We start from the raw sequence: 18,019 nt of genomic DNA, 5'->3' as shown, positions 1-18,019 counted from the left end.
CCAGCAGCTCCCTGTCGTTCTTGAAGTGAGGGGCCCAGAACGGGACACAATATTCCAGATGCCGTCTCACAAGGGCAGAACAGAGGGGGAGAAGAACCTCTCTCGACCTACTAACCACATCCCTTCTAATACACCCCAGAATGCCATTCTTTAAAGAACGGTCCCCATAGTCATGAAATACAAATATCAATTGTCATTGCCAGCAGGGTAACAAACTGTTGACCCACAGGATACTTCTATTCCTCCTAAAGCCCTTGCTTCTCACTGAAAATATCAAGGAGAACACTACCTGGACCCCCCTGCCCTTGACCATTGCCTCCAGATGCATGCAGTCAGACCTACTCTGGCAGTACTGTCGGTTCCCACGAAAAGATTTGCAAGGAGTAATAGTCCAAGGGTCAGACAAACCTTGGCAGTAGCTCCACAGCATCCCGAATTCAAACCCTAGCAAGCGGTAAACCTCCCAACACAGTAGGTCAGGTCAGCAGATGTGAGCCCCTATCCCCTACAGCATGGAGTTTCCCACTATTATCACTTGCCGCTTCCTTCAGGTGCCGTTGCGTGGCTCAGGTTTAGTTAACTCGGGTGCTTCATTAGACAGAGTTCCCAGACCCTCCTCTGCTGTGAGGGTACTGAACCTGGTTTTTAATTGAAGATATGCAGGTGGAGCTGGAGCCTTCTTCCTGTTGCCAGAAGTCACAAGCTTCCAGCTTTCACCATTTCCTAACCCAATAAGCACAGACCATCTGATCCTCCTTCAATACAGCTGTGGATTCCAGCTGCAGGCTCTTGAAAAAGATCAGTTTGATCTCTTTCTCATCATGTCTGATACCACACGGTCTGCTGACCTCTACCTGCACCTCCTTGGCAACACAGATCCTGTACCACAGCCCACCAGCATGCAAGGAAACTGTCTCACTCTGCCTCAGCAAGAAGCCCCAGGCACTCACTGTACTCTGAGACTTCCCTCAGGATTTCATTCTGGATTGAGGCCTCTCACATTATAGGGGTAGTTGCTCCAATGGCTGGAGGTGGTGCCCTGTGACACATCAACATCATTGCTCAGGATATGGATGCTGCTCTCTGCAAAGTTTCTGCCTCTCCCTTCTGAGCAAAGTGTTGCATCTGTTGACTGCCTCTGTTAGCTATGCTGTAAAAAGCAACTCAGGAAAATATTTGCAAGTACTGCTTTGTAGAAATACCCCATCATAAGCAGGTTTCTTTTTTTCTGGATAACCAGAAAGGGACCAATAGCATCTGGCCAAAAAGAAAAAAAAAAAAAAAAAGGAAAAAATGTATTTAATTTAGTAAGGATGTAAATTGATAATTCTATTTCTATGAGTTTCATCTTTTTTTTTTTTTCTTTTCCTGATTTTCGGGGGAGGGGAGAAATCCCCAAAACCTACTCTGTCACATAACTTCATATTACATATTACTATAAAAGAAATTCCAGTGAGGAAAAACTTCTTGAAAAACAAGCTCCAAGTAAAATTTTTTCAGTTTAAATTTTTGTGAGAACTTTTTAGTTCTCCCTGCAGCCCATGGAGGACCCCACATGAAAGCAGGTGAGTGTGCCCTGAGGGAAGCTGCAGCCAATGGAGAGCCCATGCTAGAGCAGGCTTCTGGCAGGAACGGTGGTCCCATGGAGAAGAGCACATGTTGGAGCAGGTTTTCTAGAAGGACCTGTGACCCAGTCGGGAGACCCTCTACTGGAGCAGTTCATTCTTGTAGGACTGCACGCCATGGAAAGGACCCATGCTAGAGCAGTTTTCAAAGAACTGCAGCCCATGGGAAGGACCCATGTTGGAGAAGTTCACAGAGGACTGTCTCCCATGAATGGGACCTCACGTTGGAGCAGGGGAAGAGCACAAGGAGGAAAGAGCGACAGAGACAATCTGTGATGAACTGACCACACCCTGCCATTCCCCATCCCCCTGCACCACTTAGGGGGAGGAGGTAAAAGAGCTGGGAGCGAAGTTGAGCCTGGGAAGAAGGGAGGATTGGAAGGAAGGTGGTTTTATAGATGTGTTCTTATTCCTCATTATCCCACTCTGTTTTATTGACAATAAATTAAATTAATCTTCGTCAAGTCTGTTTTGCCTGTGACAGTAGTCACTGAATGATCTCTCTGTCCTGATCTCGACCCACAAGGCTTTTCACTGCATTTTTCTCTCCCATCCTGTTGAGAAGAGGGAGCGATAGAGCAGCTTGGTGGGCATCTGACAGCCAGCTGAAGTCCACTCACCACAAAACTTAATCTACTTCTTCCTGATCAAGCAGTCTGTATCAGATATACCAATATGGATGATGTTCTGAGTGTCATCTAACCTGGACCCTTAAGCTCTCAACTGGCTTATCATCCATCCCTAGGCAAAGCTCCATGCATTCCAGCTCCTCTTGTTTTCCCTAAAGATTCTGTATCCATCCATTGCAGCACTCCAGCTGTATGAGCCCTCCCACAATATCTCTATGAGATTATAGCCCTGCAAATGATCTGTGGTGGTTTAACCCTGGCTAGGTGCCAGGTGCCCACCAAGTCATTCTATTACCCCCTCTCCTAAACTGGACAAGGGAAAGAGAAATATAAAAAAGGGCTCGCGACTCAAGATAAGGACAGGGAGACAACTCAGAAATTAGTGTCACGGGCAAAACAGAATCAACTTGGGGAGAACTGGTTTGATTTATTAATCATAGAATCATAACAATTGGAAAAGACCTTTAAGGTCGAGTCCACCTTGCCACTCAAAAAAAAAAAAAGTCAAACACTCTATACTTGAGTCAGGAGTAAAGTTGATTATTATCTAATGATTTTAGAAAAAGACCAGAGCCACTGTGTATTACTGGCAACATATCCTTTCCCCCGAGAATGGCCTTTTTCTCTCTTCACAGGTGACAGGACATACAGTAACAAACTTGTTTGAGAGTTCCTATTCCAGGCTGAGAAGTTATGTTCAGCGTATTTTTCACATTCTATTTCTCAGTTTCAGCAATTACAAGTACCAGAAAGACTGCAAAATCTTGTTATTTGTGAGATTTGTGTAGGAGAAAGATTTCAGATGAGAACTCAAGCTTTTTGAATGCTTATCCAAAAATAAATGTTCTCCCCGTAACTTTTTTGCTACATCATTTAATGTGTGTTTAGTAACACTTTACAAACTATTAGAATGAACTTAGGCCATTTGTTTTGCACGAGGCAAAGCAAGGCAAGGCAAGACAAGGCAAGACTGTTCCATAGATCCAATACAGAAGTTCTATACATCCAAATGAAATTTCAAATGAGCATTCACATTTGGGGGCAGTTACATAAACTGGTTATCACTACAAATTTGAAGAAAATAATGCTGTGAAAAAAATTGTTTCTTTTTAAGAAAATTGGCTAACTTTGCTAGTAGAAGTTCTTAATTACAGGATTCATCAATTACCCAAGTTGAAAAAGGGAATTTCTCATATTAGGTGACTTCCATTAACCATTAATTCTTACTCTACCAAACACGATGTTTTGCCTCATAAACAAAATCCAGTCTTTACTTGGATTGTTTCTTCTTAGATGTAGCGGGAAAAAAAAATCACTTAAAGATGATTTCTCTTTTCTAGTTTTTTCTTCTTCAGCACTGTTGCAGCATTTCTTCTCCACCACCAAGATTTCACAGCAGTAAGAGCCTTCTGTTACCCACATTCTTATATATTGCTTATTGATACTGTCTTTGAACATTGCAAACAGCATTTCGTTCTTCAGAACTAAAATAAACAACATGTTGGCAATGGTTTGGGGTACTTCGAGCTTATTGAGTAAACTGCAGTATTGCAATAATTGCCATTTCCTGAAGGATTTTGCTCTTTAAAATCAAAAGCACTTAGGCAAAACTTGAAGGCAGAAAATTCATAATGGAATTTTTCAGGGGATGGGAAACAATTGTTTCAATTACTGATGTACCTGTAGGAATGCCAAAAACTAATTTTCACTGCTAATGATAAATTTCTTGAAAGGGTTTTAGGTGAAGGGTCTCTAGTCCAATCTCCTGCTGAAAGCATGATCAATGCTGAATTGAGACCAGTTTGCTTAGGGCTTTAACTAGTCGGGTCTTGAAAACATCTGAGGACAGAAACTACACAAACGACTCTGGGCAACCAGTTGCACTACTTAACTGTCCTCACGGGGTTTTGTGCCCTGCTTTGTTGTCCAACTACCAGATATTCGGGTTGTTCGAGTCTGTCATGAAAGCCAGAGTCTGTGAACATGAGGCTTATACCAGCTGCCTGAAGAAGACCTGTACTGGCTTTATGTGGCAAGGTCTTGGTAGAGGTGGAGGGTGCAGGGATGGCTTCTATGAGAAGACACCAGAAGCTGTCCCCATGTTGGAAAGAACTAATTTCAGCCTGCTCCAAGATGGACCCACTGCTGTCCAAAGTCTGAGCCAATCAGAGACATTGGTAGCACCTCTGTGATAAAATATTTAAGAAAAAGGGACAGGGAACTTAGGGAGAGAGTCCAGTGCAAGGCCACCAGGATGATCAGGGGACTGAAGTATCTTTCTTATGAGGAAAGGCTGTGGGAACTGGGGCTGTTTAGTCTAGATAAGAGGAGAGTGCGGGGGAATCTCATTAATATTTACAAATATCTAAAAGGTGGATGTCAGGAGGTTGGGACATCACTTTTCTCTGTTGTATCTAGTGACAGGACAAGGGGTAATGGCATGAAGCTGGAACACAAAAAGTTCCATTTAAACATAAGAAAAAACTATTTTACTGTGAGGGTGACGGAGCACTGGAACAGACTGCCCAGGGAGGCTGTGGAGTCTCCTTCTCTGGAGGTTTTCTAAACCTGCCTGGACACATTCCTTTGCAACCTGATCTAGGTGGACCTGCTTTGGCAGTCGGGGTGGGCTAGATGATCTCTAAAGGTCCCTTCCAACCCCTACCATTCTGGGATTATGTGTGAAAGGGTAAAAACTGCTGTACAACAGCAGCTTGGAGAGAGGAATGAGAATATGTGAGAGAAACAACTATGCAGACACCAAAGTCAGTTAAGAAGGGAGGAGGTGCAGCCCGTCCCAATGCTTCGTAAAATTCTTGGTGAAAAAGTTCTTCCTAATGTCCAATCTAAACCTCCCCTGGCACAACTTTAACCCATTTCCTCTTGTCCTATCATTCATTACTGGAGAGAAGAGATCAACCCCCATCTCGCTACAACCCCCTTTCAGGTAGCTATAGAGAGTGATCATATCTCCTCTCAGCCTCCTCTTCTCCAGGCTAAACTTTCCCAGCGCCCTCAGCCACTCCTAATAAGACTTGTTCTCCAGACCCTTCACCAGCTTTGTTACCTGTCTCTGGACACGCTCCAGCACCTCAATGTCCTTCTTGTGGCCCAGAACTGAACACAATATTCGAGTTGTGGCCTCACCAGCACTGAGTACAAGGGGACAATCACTTCCTTGGTCCTGCTGGTCCCACTATTACTGACACAAGCCAGGATGCCATTGGCCTTCTTGGCCAATGAAGCACGCTGCTGGCTCATATTCAGCTGGCTGTCGATTAACATCTCCAGGTCCTTTTCCTCCGGGCAGCTTTCCAGCCACTCTGCCCCAAGCCTATAGTGTTACATGGGGTTGTTGTGGCCCAAGTGCAGGACCCGGCACTTGGCCTTGTTGAACCTCATGCAATTGGCCTCGACCCATTGCTCCAGCCTGTCCAGGTCCCTCTGAAGAGCCTTTCTACCCTCAAGCAGGTCTACGCACTCGCCAGCTTGGTGTCATCAGCAAATTTACTAAGGGTGCACTCAATCCCCTCATCCACATCATTGATAAAGATGTTAAACAAAACAGGCCCCAACACTGAGCCCTGGGGAACACCACTAGTGACCATCCTCCAACTGGACCTAACTCCATTCACCACCACTCTCTGGGTCCAGCCATCCAGCCGGTTTTACACACATCTCAGAGTACATCCATCCAAGCCACAGGCAGTCAGTTTCTCCAGGAGGTTGCTGTGGGAGACTGTGTCAAAGGCTTTACTAAAGTCCAGGAAGACCATATCCACAGCCTTTCCCTCATCCACTAAGCGAGCCATCTTGTCATAGGAGATCAGATTGGTCAAACAGGGCCTGCCCTTCATAAAGCCACGTTGACTGGGCATGAACCCTTAGTTGTCCTGTATGTGCCTCACGATGGCACTCAAGATGATCTGTTCCATAACCTTCCCTGGCACCGAGGTCGGGCTGACAGGCCTGTAGTTCCCAGGATCCTCCTTCTGGCCCTTCTTGTAGATGGGTGTCAAATTTGCCATCCTCCAGTCCGCTGGGGCCTCCCCGGTGAGCCAGGACTGCTGGTAGTTGATGGAGAGTGGCTCAGCGAGCACTTCTGTCAGCTCCCTCAGCACCCTTAGGTGGATCGCAACTGGCCCCATGGACTTGTGTAAGTCAAGATGGAGCAGCACGTCACACACCATTTCCCCTTGGACTTCATTCTATCTCCCGTCCCTGTCTTCCAGCTCAGGAGGCTGGGTGCCCAGAGAACAGATGGTTTTACTATTGAAGACTGAGGCAAGGAAGGCATTAAGTACCTCAGCATTTTCCTTATCCTTGGTCACCGTTTCCCCCTTCAACCATTAGAGGGTGAAGATTCCCTTTAGCCCTCCTTTTGTTGCTGATATATATATAGAAACTTTTCTTATTATCTTTTACAATAGTGGCCAGCTTAAGTTCTAGATTAACAATCAATCAAAACAAGAGTAGGGAAATGAAAAATAAAAACTGAATCTTAAAACACCTTTCTACCTCCTCCCCCCCTAGCAGTACAGGGGGACAGGGAATGGGAGTTATGGTCAGTTCATCACAGATAGTCTCTGCTGCTGCTTCCTCTCAGGGAGCGGACTCCTCACACTTCCCACTGCTACAGTGTGGGGTCCCTCCCACTGGAGATAGTCCTCCAAGAACTTCTCCAACATGGGTCCTTCCCACAGGCTACAGCTCTTCACAAACTGTCCTAGTCTGGGTCTCATCCATGGGGAAACAGTCCTTCAGGAACAAACTGCTTCAGCGTGGGTCCCCCACGAGGTCACAAGTCTTGCCAGCAAACCTGCTCCAGCATGGGCTACTCTCTCCACGTGTTCTCAGGTCCTGCCAGGAGCATGCTCCAGCTTGGCCTTCCCACGAGTGTCACGGCCTCCCTCAGCCATCCACCTGCTCAGGCGTGGAGTCCTCCCCAGTCTGCAGGTGGATCTCTGCTCCACCATGAGCCCCTATGTGCTGCAGGCGAACAGCCTGCCTCACCATGATCTTCACCACAGATTGCAGGAGGATCTCTCCTCTGGTGCCTGGGCACCTCCTCCCCCTCCTTCTCCACTGACCTTGGTGTCTGCGGAGATGATGTTCTCATAGTCTCACTCCCTTCTTCTGTTGCAGTTTAGCATCTGCACAGCAACTTCTTCCCCTTCTCAAATACATTATTCACAGAGGCATTACTTACATTGCTCAGCCTTGGTCAGCGGCAAGTCCATCTCAGAGCTGACTAGTATTGGCCCTATCAGATACAGGGGAAGCTTCTAGCAGCTTTTTTTAAAGAATCCACTCCTGTAGTCCCCCCAGCTACCAAAACCTGGCCACACAACCCACTGCAGATGTCTAGTTGCTCCTATCTTTTACCATGTTGCATGCATAGGCGTGCAGACGCTTCACTTCAGAGAGACACCCAGTCATACCAATTTCCCTAAATAATGCTGATGTCCTGACACTTCCTTAGTTACGTGCATATGCTTGAAATGGCCCACTTTCAATCTGGTTTTGTTGACTATGAGGTCTCTCCTGTTTACCCCACATCCTTTGCTTGCCCATCCAGTCTATGGCTTCCTCACTCAACTGTTGGTCATCCCTTCCCCATCATTCCCAGTGTAAAGTTCTCTTTACCAGGTTGGCCAGCCTGTTGGCAAAGCTGCCACTTGATCATGTGGATTCTGTCTCTCCCTAGCAGGCCTCCATCCTCAAAGACGGTCCCATGGTCATAGCGGCACAAAGTCTAGTTGGAGTCCAGTGGTCAATACCAGGTCCAATACTGTTCAACATCTTCATTAGTGCTCTAGATGATGGAGCAGAGTTGGCTGATGACACCAAGCTGGGAAGAGTGGCCAATACAATGTTTTGGTAGAGTTGGAGGGTGCAGGGATGACTTCTATGAGGTGATTGGAGCAGCCAAGAGGGATTTACTAAGGGCACATAGTGCCTGATCAAACTCATTGTGTTCTATGATGAGGCGCCTGGCACTGTGGACAAGTGGAGGTAATGGATGTTGTATAGCTTAACTGAAGAAAGGTCTAGTCTCCCACAATTTCTTTATGCCCAAATTGATGAGATGTGAGCTGGATAAGTGAACGATAAGGTGAGTAGAAAAACACCTAGACTGCTGAACTCAAGGTTTTGGGATCTCTGGTATGAAGTCCACCTGTGGACTGGTAGCTTGTGTGGTCTTTCAGGGATTAGTATTGGAACTAATGCTATTTAAGATCTTCATTAGTGATCTGGATGATGGGTCTGAGTGTGCTTTTGGCAAGTTTGCAGATGACACCAGATGTCAGTGGTTCTTTACTGGACTTGCTCTAGTTTATCAAGATCTTTCTTGTAGTGGGGGGGTCTGAACCTAAAATGGATAAGTCTCTGAGCGTATAAATGCAACAGGTCTCAGCGTGGAATATTTAAATACTGAGGATGCAAAATGTTTCATCCTCACTATTTAAGATGGCACCTTGCAATCTTTTTCATTTTATTTTTGTTCTTTAATATTTAGGTGCCTTGACCCAAGCCATTCGTAATTTTGCAAAAAGCCTTGAAGGTTGGCTTTCCAGTGCCATGAACAATATTCCACAGAGAATGATACAAACCAAGGTAAATTAAGTTTACTGCAGTTTTCTTCTCTTTATGCAATTGTACACTAGATGTCAATTAAGATTGAAAAGTAGTAGCATATCAACTTTTATGCTAAATATTATATCTAGCTTGTACTTCAAATATTAAACATGGGATTGGAAACAAATTTGCTTTGCTAAAAAAATTAATAGGAAAAATGTATTTGTTCCATTTTATGTGAACTGCAATATCTGAGGACTCATAAATCAATACAATTATGAAATTAAAATATATTAAATAGAAGACCTGTTGATAATACTATGTATTGAGTAATTGATTTCTTCATAGGTTGCTGCTGTAAGTGCCTTTGCCCAGACTTTGAGAAGATACACATCTCTTAATCATCTGGCTCAGGCAGCTCGAGCTGTGCTTCAGAACACTTCTCAGATCAACCAGATGCTCAGTGATCTCAACCGTGTTGATTTTGCCAATGTGCAGGTACCCGCAGCTTAAAGAAACCTTTAAAAAAATATATGTCCCTTCATTAAAAAAAAAATTATTCTTAGTTCTTATTATTCCATTTTTTCTTATGTTTAAACACAAAAAATTCCATTTAAATGTAAGAAAAATCTATTTCTCTGTGAAGGTGACAGAGCAATGGAACAGGCTGCCCAGGAAGGTTGTGGAGTCTCCTTCCTTGGAGGTCTTCAAGATTCGCCTGGACACATACTTATGCAACCTGATCTAGGTGGACCTGCTTCTGCAGGGGGGTTGGACTAGATGATCTCTAAAGGTCCCTTCTAACCCCTACCATTCTATGATTCTATGATTCTATGATTAAGATAGCAATGTGGGAGTATTTTGCTGATTTTTTATATATGCAGTGATTCCAGCTAACTCTTTAGGCATAAGGACAAAAAAATCTTTAGAATCATTATCTGTTTCCTTTTTCTCTGAAAGCTTCTTATGTTTAAACCCATGCATTCTGCTCTTTTTTATTTAATGAAGATTAAAGTGTAGAGTAAATGTGTTCTTTGAATGTACAGCATGAAAAATGCCCGAAGATGAAATCTTGGATAGTAGCATAGCTTCTGATCTTCCATAAAAAAAATATTGATCATACAGTACTATATATATTATAGATTGTTTCATTACTTTTATTTATATTTCAAAGACAATATCATTAGTATACTTTAATTGTTTATGTTTACATTTTCAACCTCTCCTAAGTAACTTGTTAGAACTAGTTTCCAGTTTTCTGTAAAACATCATTGTATTATTTTACATTAGATTTAGAGAAAGGTTTTCCTTTTACCTCTTTCTTCTCCTCAGAAGAAACATTTTTTTTCTCGTGTTACACAACTAACTGACATGGCCCAGATTACTCATAGTCTTCTTGCATTTCTTCATACATTTGTCTTCTTTCATGAACAAACATTTTAACACATTTTATCTTCAGAAGTTCACTAGCAACAGTTAAATTCCTTTTGCTTGTTGCAAAGAGCTTTGAATACAGATATAGTTATATTGCACAATGGTGTGTAAACTACCTAAGATTTAGTATGTGACCAAATATATGGTATATTAAATATTGTTCTGTGGTAAGATATAAGATCTATGAATGTTGAGATGTTAATTTGGTATGTGCTAGCTAGAGTTTAAGAATATGGCCTACATGAAATTAATGTTGTTTTTCTCTAAGACACAGAATCACAGTTCCTATTGGTCTTATTTAAACTTAATGTAATATAATCATGTTCCATAATAATATTGTGAATTTCTCATTATTGTACATGGATTGTGTTCATCCAATTTTGCGGTATCTATATTACTTATTAAGCAAAAAGTAATATATTTCAGACTATGGATAACCACAACAATCCTTTTTTGCCTATAAATAAAGTGAGGTGAATAAAAAATGTAATGGAAACTGTATTTGGTCTAACTCCTTCAAACAACAGGAACCATGATGCTTTGGTTTCTTGGTTTCCTCTTTATTTTTTACTCTCAACTTCCATTTGACTGCCCTTTCCACTCCTTGTTCCTGTAGTCCTGAGCCTTACAAATCCTGAATTTTTTTACTAGAAATATTATTAATAAGGGAATTTGAGAATTCTTTCTTGAAAATTAATATGGGACATTGCAATGTATTTGTAGCTTTCCCATTGTATTTGTGTGTGTGTGTGCTTTATTTTATGCCCCTTTTTATACTTTTAGCTCCTTACTCTTATTTTCTTCTAACAAAATTGAAAGAGACATGAAAATAAAAATGCTCATTAGTTTGTCTAATAAGTGTATTTAATATTTTTCATTTCATTGTTCAATTTTTAAGAATAACTTACTTTTTGTGTTTTACTTTCATGTTTGCCATGTGTTGTAACAGGAACAGGCTTCCTGGGTGTGTCAGTGTGATGACAATATGATTCAAAGACTAGAAACAGATTTCAAGATGGCTCTTCAGCAGCAGAGCACTCTGGAGCAGTGGGCTGCTTGGCTTGATAATGTCATGATGCAAGCATTGAAGCCATATGAAGGAAGACCCAGCTTTCCTAAAGCAGCACGGCAGTTTCTTTTAAAATGGTCTTTCTACAGGTAGTTCTTAATAGTCTTCTAAATTACTTCAGCTGTCTTATTATTTGCTGAACTGTATACTGTAATAATGTTGACAAAATTATTATCATAGAATCATAGAATGGTAGGGGTTGGAAGGGACCTTTAGAGATCATCTAGTCCAACCCCCCTGCAGAAACAGATTCAGCTAGATCAGGTCGCATAGGAACATGTCCAGGCAGGTCTTGAAGACCTTCAAGGAAGGAGACTCCACAATCTCCCTGGGCAGCCTGTTCCAGTGCTCCATCAGGACAAGGGGTAATGGGATGAAGCTGGAACACAAAAAGTTCCACTTAAATATAAGAAAAAACTATTTTACGGTGAGGGTGATGGAGCACTGGAACAGGCTGTCCAGAGGGGTTGTGGAGTCTCCCTTCCTTGGAGGTCATCAAGACCCGCCTGGACATGTTCCTATGCGACCTGATCTAGCTGAATCTGTTTCTGCAGGGGGGTTGGACTAGATGATCTCTAAAGGTCCCTTCCAACTCCTACCATTCTATGATTTGTGTTCCAGCTTCATGCCATTACCCCTTGACCTGTCACTAGATACAACAGAGAAAAGTGATGCCCCAACCTCCTGACATCCACCATTTATATACTTATGAATATTAATGATATCCCCCCTCAGTCTCCTCTTCTCTAGACTAAATAGCCCCAGTTCCTGCAGCCTTTCCTCTTAAGGAAGATGTTCCAGTCCCCTGATCATCTTGGTGGCCATGCACTGGGCTGCAACCACATCAGCCAGGTCCCTCAAAACTCAGACAATAGTTCCCAAGAAATGAAGCGCCTCCCTTCTCCCGAAAGATTAGTGTTATTAATATTAAACATAGGGCTATATGCAACTCAGTAGTAGATTAAATGGTTTTGTATATTATTTTAAAGGCCTTGGGCAAATGTAATGAGGTTAGATTTTTATCCCTATTTGGAAACATATTATGAAACATTTTGGACTGAATAGTAATACAATTTTAAAGCCAATGTTCTTAATATTACTTATTAAAATACTATGACTTTTATTTTTATTATGTAGGGAAAACAAAATATTTTTACATGTTTAAAAACCCCATCAGGACAAATATATAGCAGTAGATGACATGGAATCAGTTATCGTAATAAAGCTAGGGTTTTTTTTTAAATGGTACATTGTAGCATCTCCTTTCTGAGAGTATCAAATGGATGTTTTAATCCTCAAAGTCTGTTTTTTATAAGGTATACACAAATTTACTTAAATTTTACAGGTTTAAAAATCAGACCAATTAAAGCCTTTATACTTGGAATGTCAGCATAGCATGCAATATTTTGAAGGTTTACTCTGTTTCAAAAGAAATAATCTTAATACAATTTTATTATTTAAAATTTTAACAAAGAACTTCCTTCCACTAAGGTTTTAAAGTTTTTACATGCACTCATGTATTGCTAATTGTGCATATACCAAAACAAAACTCTTCTTCTCTTTTTCAAAATTTAGCTTCTAATTATGTAACATGATCTTTTACTATACTTTTTGAAAAAGGTACGAGGCAAATAATTGTCTTTCCTAGACATTTCTTTCTGAAGATACCATAAATCAACTGTTTGTGGATAGCATTACTTTTTAAAAATATTGCTTTTGAAGTGCATATTCCATATGAATAAATTATTAAAGAATTGTGATATTTATTTCCTTTTATCCCCTATATTTAAATAGCTCAATGGTGATTCGAGATTTAACCTTACGCAGTGCTGCTAGCTTTGGCTCTTTTCATCTGATCCGCTTGCTTTATGATGAGTACATGTTTTACTTAGTAGAACATCGTGTTGCTCAGGCAACAGGAGAGACACCTATCGCCATTATGGGAGAGGTAAGATAATATGCAAGACAATGGATTGGTGAATTTAGTGATTAATTTGGATATGCATCTACAATTTTTTTAAGTTTAGGTGGAACTATGGGATATTTTGTAATATAACTGTTGCAGACTGAGTTGCAAATATATTGGCATCTTCAAATTTGGGTTATTTACCTTAATCCAAGTTTCCTTGGCTGATTGTTTTTCAGAGTACCATTAGAACAGCATCTTCTAACATTGATTCTCTGCAAATGAGTTTGCTCTAAGAAAAAAAAAAGGGACATCAACCTATTAGTTAGAAATCTACTTTTTTGAGTTCTGGAAAACTACATAGTTTATATGAAAATAGTAAAGGAATGGAATAACACAAAACTTGCTTTCAGGGATCTATTTAAATATATACTTAAAATTTCAATACAAATATTTACACAAATGAGCAGTCCCTATGACTTCAGAAGAGTGGCTTATGTGCAGAAATTAGTTTTGCTTCAATGATACTGTTCATATGTATTGGTTGTATGTGCAAGGCTTGGAGGGGGCTGCAGAGTGGGGGCTGTGGGGTGGCCTCTGTGAGAAGAGGTAAGGGACTGCCCTGTGCTGGACATAGCCAGTTCTAGTTGGCTTGGCAATGGACCCACCACAGTTGAGTCAATCAGCAAAGTTTTGAATGCCTCTGTGAAAACTTAAGAAAGGGCAGCAGATAAGCACAAAAGGAGGGAATACAATGGTGAGAAAGAGCAGAGGGAATATCAGGTCATAGAATTATTTGGGATGGAAAAGACCTTAAGTTCAATCAGTAACCTAACACTGCCAAGCCCACCACTAAACCATGTCCCTCAGCACCTCATCTATGCGTCTTTTGAATGTCTCCAGGGATGGTGACTCCACCACCTCCCTGGGCAGACCATTCCAATGCTTAAGAACCCTGTCAGTGAAAAAGTTCTTCCTAATATCCAATCTAAACCTCCCCGGTGCAACTTAAACCCATTTCCTCTTGTCCCATCACTTGAGAGAAGAGACTGACCCCCATCTCGCTACAACCTCCTTTCAGGTAGCTTTAGAGAGCAATCGTGTCTTCCCTCAGCCTCCTCCAGAGTAAACAACCCCAGCTCCCTCAGCCACACATAAGACTTGTTTTCTAGACCCTTCACGAGCTTTGTTGCCCATCACAGCAGAGAGGAAACAGTCCAGGAGGTTCCTGGAGTATGCAGCTGGTGAGAGAGTCAATGATGTAAGATGCCTTGCTGGACTTGGTGTTTGTGAACAGAGAAAGTTTTGTGGGAGTTGTGATGGTTGGAGGCCATCTTGGGCATAGTGATCATGAAATTATTGAGTTTGTGATCCTCTGAGAAGCAGGGAGAGGGATCAGCAGAACTGCTGCCTTTGATTCTTGTAGGGCAGACTTTGATATGTTTAGGTCAGAACAGTAGGAGATGCTCCATAGTGGAGCAGATATCCCCTGCATCCTGTGGAGAATCCATGCTGGATCAGAAGAAAAGTGTGTGAAGGAAGCTCCCCTGCATTTCCCATTGCTTCACTGAAGGGACTGAGTGTAACTTGTGACAATAACACAGTGAGAAGAGAGGTGCTTGGAGTGAAATTGAGCCTGGGAAAGGGGAAAGAAAGAGGTTTTCCTGTTCTTTCCTTCTCTTGCTTCCCACTACTCAATTCAGTAATTAAATATTTATTTTTCTTGGCAATAAATTAAATTTCCCAAGCTGAGTCTGGTTTGCCCACAACAGTAACGGGTAAGTGATCTCCCTGTCCTTATCTTCATCCATGAGCTTTCTCATTGCAGTTCTTCCTATTTTCTTTCTTATTCCTGGAAGGATAGGGTTGCTGCTGTTGATGATCATAGAATCATAGAATGGTAGGAGTTGGAAGGGACCTTTAGAGATCGTCTAGTCCAGCCCCCCTGCAGAAGCAGATCCACCTAGATCAGGTCGCACAGGAATGTGTCCAGGCGGGTCTTGATGACCTCCAAGGAAGGAGACTCCACAACCTCTCTGGGCAGCCTGTTCCAGTGCTCTGTCACCCTCACAGTAAAATAATTTTTTTCTTATATTTAACTGGAACTTTTTGTGTTCCAGTGTCATCACATTACCCCTTGTCCTGTTGCTAGATACAATAGAAAAAAGGGATGCCCCAACCTCCTGACACCCACCATTTAGATATAAATATTAATAAGATCCCCCCTCAGTCTCCTCATATCTAGACTAAACAGCCCCAGTTCCCACAGTCTTTCCTCGTATGAAAGATGTTCCAGTCCCCTGATCATCTTGGTGATCCTGTGCTGGACTTTCTCCAGAAGTTCTCTGTCCCTCTTGAGTTGAGGAGCCCAGAACTGGACACAGTACTCCAGATGATGTTGGTTTAGTGTTCACTGAAGTTTTATTTTTCTGTATTTCTGAAAATAACTGAATTCGGTATAGCTAGAAATATATTTATCTAAATATTGTACTCATTTGAGATTCACTCATCAGGGGAACTTTTAAAGGACCTTTTGGTTAAAATATTGCAGTTTAAAAATGGACATCAGTCATATTTTCCAGCATTCCACATAAGAAATATCTTGCTCAAAGCAACAAAAATATTGACGTTACCAAAATGTATACGTAAGCTTGTATTCCATTGTTTCAATTGATGAGGATTTTTTGTCTTAGTGTTAGTTTCCTTAATATGAACGTGAATATGATGGAGTGGAAAATGAACAGGTTTACTATGGACATGACTGCAGCCACATGCATGCACTATCATACTAGCCACAAGCCATTGGAGCGTATTACTGGCTTCATCAAAGATAATCTAAGGTCATGTTTGTATAGGACCTTGTCCATACTTGTTATTGTTTATTTTGCAGTTTGGTGATTTAAATGCTATATCCCCTGGAAATATGGATAAAGGTAAGCAGTCAAATGTCTCAAATGTAGAAATAATGTGTTTCTTGGAGCAAAACAAATTCTTTTTTTTTGAAAGTATATTAAACCGGAATCTAAAGCTATATCATAAATTATGTGTATATTACTATGATATGGGTACAATATGCTACACATTATATATAGTATATCATAATGGATAGAATACTCTAGATTCTTATTGGGATAATGTTTTTTAAATGTTTATTAGTTACACAAGAAATTTTCAACATTTCACACAGAAATTAGCTGTATATCCTGGTGAGTCAGAGATGGATAGTATTGACTTTTCTTAATAAAATGTTGAGCTTTCAGTTTCTACTTTGTCAGGTTGCTACACCTCCCCGTGTTTTCATATTTCACATTATTTGCAAAATAAAATCCCTTGTATTTAGATTTTTTTCTCTTTGTGCTTTTTTTTTCTGTGTTGTTTTTTGTATGTTGTTTTTTTTTTTTTTTGTGCAGATGAGGGTAGCGAAGTTGAAAGCGAAATCGAAGAAGAGTTGGATGGAAATGGAGAGCCACAAGCCAAGAGGGAGAAAACAGAACTAAACCAGGCATTTCAGGTGGGCTGCATGCAGCAGCCGGTGCTTGACAGAGTAGAACAGGACCTCCTGAATCCACTTCATAATGAGCACATTGTTACAAATAGTCAAGCTATCAGACAATGTAGTGGTATTGGAAAAACATATACTCCAGTCTAATATTGAAGTGTCCCTCCCCATTAAGCCTGTTGATGCTGGACTCAGCATGTGGGTGGGAGAGAATAGGTCTCAAAGTTGACTTACATGTTTTAGCTGTGATGAACATTACCTTTTGTTGGAGTTGTGAAATGAAATAGGTGTATGGATTTTGTCAGATGTTTAAAAAAATATAAACAAAATCATTTTACATTGGTTACTTGATGTTATGAGTCTTCCTAGTTTCAAGTGTCAAGGAAGATTTTTTGCCAAGCTTTTAATGTTAATGCTTTTGTCCTCTTAAAATTAAAATAACTTATTTTTTTCATAGTTTAAAATATTTTAATGTTAGTTATTTGTAATAATTATTTCATATATATAAGTTTTTAATTAGATGCACTTCTGTGAAATATTAAAATACGTTCTTTGACATACTGGAGGGGTATTCATTTGACAGCAGATGCATCAAATTTGTTATAGAATGTGCTTTTCACTGAACAGAACTAGAAGACATTATTTTGATGAAATTGTGAGCATTTAGGGGGTATTTTTATCATAATGTTGGAGGATTGGGAAGAACTACATCTTGCTTTCTGTAAGGAAGAAGTGTTTTCACTGCATGTACAAATGCAAAATGAGCAATTGTAACAATGTGGCAATTAGGCATACCTAATTTTCTGATCACCATGTAAACAATTACAAGCTTCGTTTAAAATCAACAGCTTTAGATTTTATTTGCATGACAGTTCTTCTGGTTTTGGAGACTACTGATTTGATATTTGTGACCACTGCACAGATGCTTTTAATTGTTCAGTGGTACTGTAGTTGATAGAAATTGAACCAGAAAAGAAGTGACTTGATTTTTATTTTTTTTAAGTGTACATGCTTAAAACTGGACAAACAGGAAAACATTTCTTTTGGATGACTTTCTTCTATTCCAGGTCTTTTCCTACTGGAAAATGTTCAATCTGCTACTTTCATAAATGTTAACATAGAATGTAAGGAACATAGCAATCTGCAAAATTTTCTTTTCAAAATATATTTCATGATTATTAAAGTGAATTTAAATTTTCACAAAAATGTAATAAGGTAGTGTAACTGGCACACCTAATGTACTTATTCCCAATTGCATTGAATTTGAATAGGTGGCTA

The 18,019-nt window shown here is 40.8% G+C and overlaps 1 protein-coding gene across 3 annotated transcripts in view; it reads left to right on the top strand.

The window, feature by feature from the left end:
* The window catches only part of LOC133628493 (transcription factor RFX3-like), a 153,037-nt gene extending 136,032 nt beyond the window's left edge, over positions 1–17,005 (top strand). For all 3 annotated transcript variants that reach the window (XM_062016725.1, XM_062016724.1, XM_062016726.1), the window contains 6 exons: positions 8,775–8,872; positions 9,182–9,331; positions 11,217–11,425; positions 13,131–13,284; positions 16,133–16,175; positions 16,653–17,005. In XM_062016725.1, coding sequence (XP_061872709.1) covers positions 8,775–8,872; positions 9,182–9,331; positions 11,217–11,425; positions 13,131–13,284; positions 16,133–16,175; positions 16,653–16,891 — 893 coding nt within the window. In that variant the 3' untranslated portion in view covers positions 16,892–17,005. The remainder of the gene's footprint in view (positions 1–8,774; positions 8,873–9,181; positions 9,332–11,216; positions 11,426–13,130; positions 13,285–16,132; positions 16,176–16,652) is intronic.
* Positions 17,006–18,019: the final 1,014 nt, after the last annotated feature.

Source organism: Colius striatus, chromosome W (assembly GCF_028858725.1).
Source record: "Colius striatus isolate bColStr4 chromosome W, bColStr4.1.hap1, whole genome shotgun sequence".
Lineage (NCBI taxonomy): Eukaryota > Metazoa > Chordata > Aves > Coliiformes > Coliidae > Colius > Colius striatus.
Note: the sequence above shows the minus strand (reverse complement) of the source record. Positions and strands in the feature narration are given on the sequence as shown.